At 34.7% G+C, this 12613-nt stretch overlaps 1 protein-coding gene across 1 annotated transcript in view; it reads left to right on the plus strand.

The window, feature by feature from the left end:
• The window catches only part of FRMPD2 (FERM and PDZ domain containing 2), a 319487-nt gene that overhangs the window by 295539 nt on the left and 11335 nt on the right, over positions 1–12613 (plus strand). Inside the window, exon 43 of the mRNA XM_031949366.1 lies at positions 9007–9222. Coding sequence (XP_031805226.1) covers positions 9007–9222 — 216 coding nt within the window. The remainder of the gene's footprint in view (positions 1–9006; positions 9223–12613) is intronic.

The following is a 12613-nucleotide window of genomic DNA, read 5'->3' on the forward strand; positions in this document are numbered from 1 at the left end:
AAAAATCTCCTTTCTAGACTATCCTAAGGAAGATCAATATCAATAAATGTTAAGCATCTACTATAAGTTAGACACTATGCTAAGTTCTGGATATATAAAAATAGGGAAAAGACCATTCCTTCTCTAACAAGGAACTTACGATCTAATGGGGGAGACAACATATAAACAAATATTTACAAAGCAAACTATATATGATATAAATGGGAAGTAATTAACACATGGAAGACACTGGAGTTAATGAGGGGTTGGGAAAGGCTTCCAGTAGATGAGATTTTGGTTAGGACTTAGCAGACACCAGGGAGGTGAAGACAATGCAGGAGGTGAGGATGAGAAGGGAAAGGTGTTCCAGGCAAGGGGGACAGTTACAGAAAATGCCTGAAGCTGAGAGATAAAATGCCTTATTCATGGAAAATTCAGGAATTCAGGTTATTAAACTAAAGAAAATATTGGAGAGTAAAGTATAAGAAGACTGGAATGGTAGAAGGGATCTAGGTTATGAAGGGCTATAAGTGCTCAATAATATTTTGTGTTGGATCCTGAAGGTAATAGGGAACCACTGAAATTTATAGAGTATGTGTTGGGATGTATGACTTGGTTAGATTTGCACTTAAGGTAAATAGCTTACATGGCTGAATGGAGAATAAATTTCAGTGGGATGGGGGTGTAAGAGAAAGCATGAGGCAGGCAGACCCCTCAGCATGTTGTTTCAATAGTTCAGATGTGAGGTGTTGGCAAAATGTACCAGAGCGATGGCAATGTAAGCAGAGAGAAGGAAGAATACTTGGGAGATGTTGCAAAGGTGAAACCCACATGCTTTAGTTAAAGATTGGATATGGAAAAAAAAATAAAGATTGCATATGGAGGGGGTCAGAGATGAGTCCAGATTGATTGCTAGTGTCTTCTGTAGTACTAGAGAAGGTAGAAGGAAGGGAACGTCTTAGGGGGGAGAGAATTCTGTTTTGGACATAGTGAGTTTGAGATTCAATTCAAGATGTTTGAAAGGCAGTTGGAGGTCAGCATAGAAACTGGGCAGGATAAGTAGATTTGAGAATCATCAGCATAAGGAGGGTAATTAAATTATGGGAGAGATAGGATCACAAGTGAAGCAATATAGAGTGAGGGAAGAAGGCTCAGGAGAAAATCCTGAGAGACACCTAGGGTTAGAGGATGTGATCTGGAAAAGGATTGTGCAAAGGAGACATATTAAGAGCAGTCAGATATATTAGAGGAGAACCAGGAGAGAAAGTTGTCTCAAAAATCTAGAGAACAAAATATGGAAAGATTAGTTTCAGTGAAATGTAAGATCAGGACCCAGATTGTAAGTGCTTAAGAATGAGAAGAAAGAATTCAGAGGAAGCGCTTCTTGAAGATGTCCTTTTTTGAGTTTAACCCCAAAAGACAGGAAGGCATGTAGGATGAGAATTAAGTGGGAATGAAAGGATCTAATGAGTAGTTTTTGTGGATGAGAGATACAGACATATTTGTATGTAGAAGAAAGTGAACCAGTAGCAAGAGAGAGGTTGAAAATAAGTGGAGGAGTGGAGATGACATTGGGAACAATTTTTTTTGGTATGAGGTAGAATGTAATGGAATCACTCAAACAAATAGAGGAGTTAGTTGTGGAAAGGAGTAAGGCCTCTTTATCATGTGACTCAGGGATAAAAGGAGATAGTGGAAGAAGGCATATGAAGAAAGAAAGAAAGGAAGAAAGGAAACAAATATTAAGTTTCTACTACTACTAAGAATGAAAATATACTACTTTTTAAAAGCTTTTTATTTTCAAAACATATGTATAGTTTTCAACATTCATCCTTGCAAAATCTTGTGTTCCAATTTTTTTCTCCCTTCCTTTCTCCCCTTCCATAGAACCCAAGTGATCCAATATATGTTAAACATGTGCAATTCTTCGATATGTATTTCCATAATTATCATACTGCACAAGAAAAATAAGATCAAAAAGGAAAAAAAATGCAAGCAAACACAAACAAAAAGTAAAAATACTATGTTGTGATCCACACTTAGTCCCCACAGACCCATCTCTGGGTGCAGATGGCTCTTTCCATCAAAAGACTATTGGAATTGACCTGAATCATCTTGCTGTTGAAAAGAGCCACATCCATCAGGATTGATCATAATATAGTATTATTGTTGCTGTGTACAATGTTCTCTTGGTCCTATTAACTTCATTTAACATTAACTCATGTAAATCTCTGAAGGCTTTTCTGAAATCATCCTGCTGATCAGTTTTTATAGAACAATCATATTCCATTGCATTATATACCATAAGTTATACAGCCATTCCCCAACTGATGGGCACCTACTTGGTTTCCAGTTCCTTGCTCTTACAAAAAGAGCTCCTATAAACATTTTGCACATGTGGGTCCTTTTCCCTTTTTTATGATCTCTTTGGGATACAGACCTGGTAGAGACACTCCTGGATCAAAAGGCATGCACAGTTTGATAGCTTTTTGGAAATAGTTTCATACTGCTCTCCAGCATGTTTGGATCAGTTCACAACACCACCAACCCAATGCATTACTGTCCCAGTTTTTCCACATCCTCTCCAAAATTCATCATCTTTTCCTGTCATCTTAGCCAAATTGAGAGATGTGTAGTGATACCTGAAAGTTGTCTTAATTTGCATTTCTTTGATCAATAGTGATTTAAAGTATTTTTTCATATGACTAGAAATGGTTTTATTTCTTCATCTGAAAGTTGTCTCTTCTTATCCTTTGACCATTTGTCAATTGGAGAATGGCTTGTATTCTTACAAATTTGAGTCAATTTTCTATACATTTTAGAAATGAGGCCTTTATCAGAGCCCTAGGATGTAAATTCCCACCTCCCACTTTACTGCTTCCCTTTTAATTTTGTCTGCATTGTTTTTGTTTGTACAACAACTTTCTAACTTCATATAATATAAATTATCCATTTTACATTACATGATGTACTCTAGTTCTTCTTTAGCCACAAATTTATTCCTTCTCCACAAATCTGAGAGATAAGACTATCCTTTGTTATTCTAATAGTGTCACTCTTTATGAATAAATTATGAACCAATTTCAACCTTATTTTGGTATATGGTATTGGGTGAGGTTTCTGCCATACTAATTTCCAATTTTCCCATCAATTTTTGTCAAATAGTGCTTATCCCAGAAGTTGGGGTCTTAGGGTTTATCAAACACTAGATTGCTATAACCATTGACATAATTATTATGTCTTGTAAACCTAACCTATTCCACTGATCAACTACTCTATTTCTTAACCAGTATCAAATGGTTTAATGACCATTGATTTATTAATATAGTTTTAGGTTTGGTACAACTAGACCACCTTCATTTACATCTTTTCATTAATTCCTTTGAAATTCTTAACCTTTTGTTTTTCCAGATAAGCTTTGTTACCATTTTTTCTAGCTCTGAAAAATAATTTCATGGAAGTTTGATTAGTATAGCACTGAATAAGTAGATTAATTTAGGTAGAATTGTCATTTTTATTACATTAGCTTAGCCTACTCATGAGCACTTGATATTCTTCCATTTGTTTAGATCTGACTTTATTTGTGTGGAAAGTGCTTTTTAATTATGTTCCTGATTTTGTCTTGACAGGTAGGCTTCCAAATATTTTATATTATTGACATATAGTGCTCTTGGTTTCTCTTGCTGCTGAACTTTGTTGGTCACATATAGAAATGTCGATGATTTATGTAGATTTATTTTGTATCCCAGAACTTTGCTAAAGTTGTGAATTGTTTCTAATAGTTTTTTAGTTGATTTCCCAGGATTCTCTAAGTATATCATTGTATTATCTGCAAAGAGTGATAATTTTCTTTCCTCGTTACCTACTCTAATTCCTTTAATTTGTTTTTCTTCTAATTGCTAAAGCTAATATTTCTAATATAATATTGAATAGTAATGGTGATACTGGGCAACATTGTTTTACTCCTGATATTATTGGGAGTGGTACTAGTTTATCTCTATTACATATGATGCTTTCTGATGGTTTCAAATAGATACTACTGATTATTTTAAGGAAAACTCCATTTATTCCTATACTCTCTAGTGTTTTTTAATAGGAATGGTTTTTGGATTTTTGTCAAATTCTTTTTCTGTGTTTATTGAGATAATCATATGATTTCTGATAGTTTAGTTATTGAAATAGTCAATTATGCTAATAGTTTTCCTAATATTGATCCAGCCCTGCATTCCTAGTATAAATCCTACTTGGTCATGGTGTATTATCCTGGGGACAACTTGCTGTAATCTCTTTGCTAATATTTTATTTAAGATTTTTGCATCAATATTTATTAGGGAAATGGGTCTATTATTTTCTTTCTCTGTTTTGACTCTATCTGGTTTAAGTATCAGCACCATATCTACGTCATAAAAGGGATTTGGTAGGACTCCTTTATTCCCTATTTTTCCAAACAGTTTGCATAATATTGGAATTAATTATTCTTTAAATATTTGGCATAATTCACATGTAAATCCATGTGTCCCTAGAGCTTTTTTTTTTTCCCCTAGGAAATTGATTAATAGCTTGTTCTATTTCTTTTTCTAAAATGGAACTATTTAAGTCATTTATGTTCCCCTCTTTTATGTGAGCAATCTATGTTTTAGTAAGTATTCATCCATTTCACTTAGATTATCAGATTTGTTGGTATACAGTTGGGCAAAATAGCTTCAAATTATTGCTCTAATTTCCTCTTCATTGGTGCAAAGTTCACCCTTTTCATTTTTGATACCAACAACTTGATTTTCTTCTTGTCTTCTTGTAATCAAATTTATTTTGTTGGTTTTTCCATAAAGCCAACTTTTAGTTTTGTTTATTAGTTCAATAATTTTCTTTCTTTCAATTATATTAATATTCCTTTTTATTTTCAGAATTTCAAATTTAGTATTTAATTGGGAGTTTTTAATTTGTTCTTTTTCTAAATTTTTTTAGTTGGCATGCCCAGCTCATTGATCTCTTTCTCTATTTTATGCAAGTAAGCATCAAGAGATTAAAAAAAACAAACTTCCCCTTCTAACTGCTTTTTGACTACATTGCCATAAATTTTGGTATATTCTCTCATTGTCATTCTCTTGGATAAAATTATTGATTGTGTCTATGATTTGTAGTTTCATCCACTTATTCTTTAGGATAGATTATTTCATTTCCAATTTATATTTGGTCTATTTTCCCCTGACACTTTCTAACATGTAATTTCTTATTGCATCATGATCTGAAAAGCATGTATTTACTATTTCTGCCTTTCTGCATTTGACTTTGAGGGTTTTATGCCCTAATATATGGGCAATTTTTGTGAAGGTTCCATGAATTACTGAGAAAAAAAGTATACTCCTTTCTGTTTCTATTCAATTTTCTCCAAAGATCTATCATACCTAATTTTTAAAAGTTATATTTACCTCCTTAACGTCTTTCTTATTTATTTTGTGGTTTGATTTATCTAGTTCTGATCAAGCAAGGTTGGGATCCCCCACTAGTATAGTTTTCCTGTTTAATTTTTTTTTGCAGCTCTCCTAACTTCTCCTATAGGAACTATATATATATATATATACATATATATATATATATATGTATATATATATATATATATAATACTATACCACTTGGTGAATATATTTTTAGTATTTATATTATTTTATTATCTATGGTATCCTTTAGCAAGATGTAGTTTCCTTCATTATCTCTTTAAATTAGATCTGTTTTTGCTTTTGCTTGATCTGAAATCAGGATTACTACCTCTGCTTTTTTTTTTTTTTGTTACTTCATCTGAAGCATAACAGATTCTGCTCCAGCCTTTTCTTTACTCTGTATGTATCACTCTGCTTTAAATGTTTTTCTTGTAAACAACACATTGTAAGATTCTGGCTTTTAATCCAGTTTGTTATCCACTTCCATTTTATGGGAGAGTTGATCCCATTCACATTCACAGATAAAATGACTAACTCTGTGTATTTCCCACTACCTTATTTTCTCCAAGTTATGTTTTTCTCTTCCTCCCTTTCCTTCTTCACCAATGTTTTGCTTCATACTACTATCTTCCTCAAACAGCCCTCCCCTTTTGCAGTTCTGTTCTCCCTTCTATTACCATCCCTTTTCCTTTTCCCTTTCTCCTCCTACTTCCCTATAGGATGAGACAAGTTTCTATATTAAATTAAACATGTCTGATATTCTCTCTTTGACCCAAATCCAATGAAATTAAGGTTCACAAAATGTTCATCCCCCTCCCTTCTTTCCTTCAACTGTAACAGATCTTTTTTGTCTCTTCATGTGATGCAATTTCCCCCATTTTATCTCCCTTCCATCTTCTTCCAATACAATCCCTTTTTTACCCATAGCTTTTTAAAATGTCATCACAGCAAAGTCAAATTATACCTCTGTCCTCTAAGTATACCCCTAACAAATAATAATAGTTCTCAAGAGTTAAACATGTCATCTTCCCATATAGGAATGTAAACATTTTAACCTTAAAAAAACATAGTTTTTTTCCCTTTCCTTTTTACCTTTTTTTTGGTTCTCTTGAGTTCTGTATTTGAAGATCAAATTTTATGTTCAGCTCTGTCCTTTTCCTTAAAAATAAATGAAAATCTCTTATTTCATTGCGTGTCCATCTTTTCCCCTGAAAGGTAATGAATTATTTTGCTGGATAGTTGATTCTTGGCTGCAATCCAAGTAACTTTGATTCTTGGCCTTAATCCAAGTAACTTTGCCCTCTGGAATATCACATGGCAGGCTCTTTGATCCTTTAAAGTGGAAGCTGCTATGTGGCTGCTAGGTTGTAGGAAAACCTGATTGTGGCTCCTCGATATTTAAATTGTTTCTTTCTGGCTGCTAGCAATATTTTATCCTTGATCTAATAATTCTGAAATTTAGCTACAATATTCCTTGGAGTTTTCATTTTCAGGTCTTTTTCAGGAAGTGATTGGCAGGTTCTTTCAATGGGTATTTTATCTTCTGGTTCTAGGATGTCAGGGCAGTTTTCCTTGATGATTTCTTGAAAGATATTGTAAAAGCTCTTTTTTACATTATGGTTTTCATGTAGTCCAATAGTCTCCTGGGTCTATTTTCCAGGTCAATTGTTTTTCCAATGAAGTTTACATTTTCTTCTATTTTTTTTCATTTTTAACTGATTCTTGATGTCTCATTAAGTCATTTGCTTCCATTCAATTCTAATTTATAGTTCATTATTTTCTTTACTTAGTTTTTTAAATTTCCTTTTGCATTTGGTTAATTGAACTTTTAAATGAGTTGTTGTGTTCATTGGATTTTTTTTTTCATTTCAGAAATTCTGCTTTTCAAGAAATTATTTTCTTTTTTTTTTTTTTTTGCCAAAACTTCCTTTAAGGAGTGATTTTCTTAAGACAATTTCTGTGTTTGTTTTTCCAGAACTCTCTTCCTTTCCCCATTTTTCTACTAACTCTTTTAAGATAATTTTTTAATTCTTCAAAGAGAGCCTTGTGAGATGGAGACCAATTAAATCACTTTTTGAGACTTTATCTGGAGATGTTTTGCCTTTAGAGTCCTTAGGATTTTGAGGTCTGTTATTCTCTGTCTCCATAGAAGCTATCTATGGTCAGATATTTTTTGCTTTTTTGCTCATTTTTAAAGGTAGAGGTCTGCTCTTAGGGCAAAGTCCTAAATTGTCCCAAGCTCCCTTTACAGGCCACAGTGTGGAGAGCTCACAGATAATCTGCTGATCTACTGGCTCCTGAACTAGGGAAGAATAGCCAACACTGCTGTTTTTTGGCTAAGAGACTCCCAGTAGATTCCCTGATGCCAAACTGCCCTCATTGTCCTTGCACTGCACTGCACTGTGCTGCTCTAGTGCTGGCCTGCAACTCTTTCCCTGCCCTTTCCCCTTGCCACTGCCTAGTGAGACAGACCTTTCTTGAAGTTCTTCCAAAATATCTTCTGCTGGAAATTTGTTACACTCCAAATATTTGTGGGTTCTATCACTCCAAAACCCATTCAGAGGCTTGATCAGGTATTGATCTGAGGCAAGCCAGGAAGAACTCAGAATAAAGACCTGTCTACTTTTTTCCATCTTGGCTCTGCGCTCCTCCCCTCCCCCAATATACTCCTTTAGGAAAGGTTTACAGAAAATATTTTTAGTGTTTTATTTTCTATTCCAATTAAATAATTTTGTTCATTCTATGTTCTTTTTTTAAAATTTCATTTCTTTTGCTATAATTGATATTTTAAAACCAAGTTGACTTTGGAATTCTCCAGGGTTGCAGAGGTATAGGAGCTTAAAGTTCAGTGAATGTATATTTATTTCTCAAATATCACACATTTAAATACATGTTTAACCTGGAGAAAAGTGCATTCATTGGGAACAAAGTGACTGTGCTCAAGTACAGGAAGGACTGTCATATGAAGGAGGCTTTAGACATACTTTCTTTGATCTCAAAGGAAGGAAAAAACTCAGAAATAATAGTGGAGGTTACAAAGAGGAAAACTGAGACCTGATATCAGGAAACATTTCTAAACTAGATCTATCCCAAGAGTAGAATTAGGCCTTGGTTTACCTATCTTAAAAGTATTTTAAAAAAGAGCTGTAAGACCACTTGATTATATTGTAGCAGGAATGTCTTTATTTATGGTTTGGATTATATGGTCACTGAGAACTATTCCAGCTCTCTAATTCTGTTATTATGTAGGGGTTTCTCCTCTATTATCTCCAATTTAACTTTTTACATCTCATTTGCATATTTTGCTTGTTGTCTCTTTCCTAAAACTGTGAGCTCCTTGAAAACAGGAACTATCCTTTGCCTTTCTATCTGTCCCCAGCACAGTGTCTGGAACATGCTAGATGCTTAATAAAATGTTTACTGACTAATACTGTTTTCCCCATCTACTTCATCAGTGTCGTCAAAATAAAATAAAGTGCAGGTGCTTTGAAAAGGTATAAAAGTGCTATACTAACATCAAATAGCATCTTTATAAGGTAATAACTTGTGGTCTCTAACCTAAGATATGATGATGGTTCCTTTCTCACAGACAGGATCTGTTCACTTTGTGCATCAGATACAATTCATTAACTGGCCAGACCATGGTATTCCCACATCGTTTGAGGCTTTCGTGAGGTATGTTCGCTACATGAGAAAGATCCATGAGACAGGACCCATCATTGCACACTGCAGTGCAGGAATAGGGAGGACTGGGGTCCTCTTGTGTGTGGACGTTGTACTCCGTGCCCTAGAAAAAGACTTTCAGGTAAGTACATGCTTCCTCCCCAAAAATGTTTCATACTAAATTTCATAAATTTAGTAAAAGAAGAATTGTGTAATTGAGAATCAAAAGTCCTTAATCAAAATCCAAACTCTGACATTTATCTGTATGACCACGTTGCAAATGGTTTAATTTTATCTGGAGCCTCTCCACAAAAATGGAAAGGTTTAATTGGATGGACTTACAAGTCACTCTCTAAATCTAATGTAATGTAATGTCCAGGCTAGCTTTCTGGAGGGCCTTGGGACCACTCTTGGTCTCAGCAGAATAATTACCACCAGAATAGTTAGGAATAAAGTCCAAAGTCTTTATTATCCCCTTCACAGTCTATGTCTATCATAGTCTGACTCAATCTCCTCTGCCGGTCAGCAGGAGGCAGGAGAGCCATCAGAGGAAGGTCAAAGACAGAATGTTTGTGGCTGACTTTGTCTGTCTTCAGTTTAAATACCCTAATACAATTACATCAATTGTAGAACTATTACATCACCATGCTAAGTACTAAGTATATATAAACTAGATAACCATTGCCTCATCAGTTTCATTTAGTTAACACCTTGTTTCAAGTATACTTCTCCAAAGTTCCTCCCTCTAGAATTTATGATCCTATCTTAGAAAATAGTATTTGCTACCTGGTGCTTTTCAGGATGCTTTCTAAAACGGTATTGGTATTATAAATATTACATACCAGATAGTCTACTCAAATTATAGCAAAGTACAAATCAGCATATCTTTAACTAGAGTGGACATCTGGGACTTTGTTTCAAGATGCTGAATTTAAAGGATACTGACAGTAATTGCAGTCTTCCAGTAGCATAGAAATATCAGAACTTAACATTTAGTAAGAAGATTTGGTTAAGCAGGGAAGTCAGATGATAGATGGAATGAATACCTTCATTTTGCTCTTTCCTCCCCCTCCCAAACTACGTGATAATCCTCTTCCACTCATCTGAGGGCATGTTGTGTGCTACCTGCCCTACCTAACACTTTCCAGTCACCACAAGTCCTTTCCTGTCTTCATTTGCATTTATCATCTGCAATGGTATGATTCATCTATCCTTTGAGAGGCTTTCTGGAAGTATTGGGTATCAGGAATCTTTGATCTTGACTTCAGATCCCATGTCATCACTTGAACCCAGAGTTTTTGGGCAGAACAGGGAAATGGCACAAAAATACTAAACCCAGGTTGATGTCTAATTTGTAAGACCACAGGGAAAAAAGGACAAGGAAGAGAGATGGAGTTCAGGGTTGAGTATCTCATCTTATGGAGTCTTCCATACTTTGGAATTCTAAATAATATCTAAAAACTGCAAAGGATTTCAGAGTGGTGAGATGGTGTATCAGAATGTTGAGTTTAGAGTCAGAAAAACTTGAGTTCAAATCTTGCCTCAGATGTTTACTAATTGTGTAACTCTGGACAAGCCCCCATTAACCTTTATTTGCTTTCCTTTCCTCATCTGTAAAATGGGTATAATAATCACACCTACCTCCTTGGATTGTTTTAAAGATCAAACTAGATTCTATTTATAAAGCACTTAGCACAGTGCTGGTCAATAATAGATGCTATGTAAATGCTATAATAATGATGATGATAATGACTACTTGAGTTCATTTAGCAAGCATTTATTAAATGCATACTGTGGGTCAAGAGATGGTTATTAAAAGACAATATAGAAATATTTCCTGACTTCAAGGAGAGAAGATTTTTCTGAGGAAACATGTAACTAAAAAATTAAACATAAAATATATGAAATAATTTCTATGAGGAAGGCAGTAGTAATTGGGGGGAGAGAACAGGAAAACTTTCATATAGATGATGATTGACCTACATCTTGAAAGAAGAGAGGATTCCCTCAGGTGGAGTTGAAGAGGAGATACATTCCAGGAATGGAAAATATCATATATAAAAGCTTGAAGACGAGAAATGGAAATGTCATATGTATAAAAAATTAGTTGGGCTAGTTGAGATGGAACCTAGGGTGAATGCATTAAAATGCTTCAAAAAGCATGCTGGAGCCTGTGAAAGGGCAAATAGAAGAATTTAAATTTTATCCTAGAGAAAGTAGGAAGAAATGGAGCTTCTAGAGCAGGGTAGGGACAGATCTAAGTTTTAGGAATAGCACTATCACAGCCAAGTGAAGGATATATTGAAGAGAGGCGACACTAAAGACTTGGGATACCAGTTAGAAGCTTGAAGGTTATCTTATGAGAGGGGATAAGAATCTGAACAAGAGTGGTGACTGGATTAAGAGAAGAATGGATGATTGGATGGAGGGATGGATGGATGGGTGGATGGTTGGTGGGAGATACACTGTGGAGAAAGGAATGATGATTTGGCAATTAAATGTGAAGAGGGAGGAAAAAGGAACAATAAGATGGCTTGAAGGTGGCAAACATGGGTGACTTAAAAGGGTACGATGGTATCTTGTAGAGGAGGGTGTGATGGGAAAATTGGAGTCAGACATGGAAGGGTGTATAATTGCACTCAGGAATATATGCTAAATGTTTAGCAACCAGCTCCCTGGAGAAAAAATTACACCCAACAATTTTTAAGTTAACTCTTCATTTGCTCAGTTATTTTAGATCTAAATAATCAATAAAGCAATGACTCAAACCCTATGAATAGTAATTAATCAATTTCCAAGGGCATATTATATTCACATTGAAAATTGAACAATCTGCTTTTGAAAGATGATATGAGCTGAATCTAGCATACACATGATTATACCCCATAATTTGGGCTTTTGAAGAGTTTGCCCTATTCCTAATCTGTAACTCAAGAGTCTCTCAAATAAGAATTTAGGATTTTGGAAGTCAGAGACCACAGATTGATTACTGGACTAAAAAAACCCCCTACAAACAAAAAGAAATAAATAAAACAAGTGCCTGAGAAGCCCATATCAGATGCTTCACTTAATGTTTCATTGGGTTTAGTCAGGCCTAACTTTACATTTTCTATTTATGGATGACTTAAAAGAAATACAACAAACTATCCAGATTCCCTATATCTGATTTTATAAGAGGAAAAAGTGTGCTCTTGGGAAAGGAATCCTTCATCTTTTGCTTCTGTAAGAAGTACATAAAAACTAGAGATTTTACTTACCATCTAAACCCAAGTAGGCAAGATAGAGCTGTTTGTTTCTCATCTTGATGAGGCAGTGAGTAATAGAATGACTGCTTCAGCAGAAATGTTTCTGTTTGCTTCCTTTGAGTTCTTCACTCCTTTTTGATTTTATGGGAAAGGACGAGTTGGTTATGCTAATATAATGTGTTAATGAACACTTTGATGTGCTGTGAAAGAAAGCATTCATCCACATGGACCACCTGCTGCCTCAGTTGCTATGACACAGTCTTTCTATTTGTGTCTGCAAATCATAGA

Source organism: Sarcophilus harrisii, chromosome 2 (assembly GCF_902635505.1).
Source record: "Sarcophilus harrisii chromosome 2, mSarHar1.11, whole genome shotgun sequence".
Classification (NCBI taxonomy): domain Eukaryota; kingdom Metazoa; phylum Chordata; class Mammalia; order Dasyuromorphia; family Dasyuridae; genus Sarcophilus; species Sarcophilus harrisii.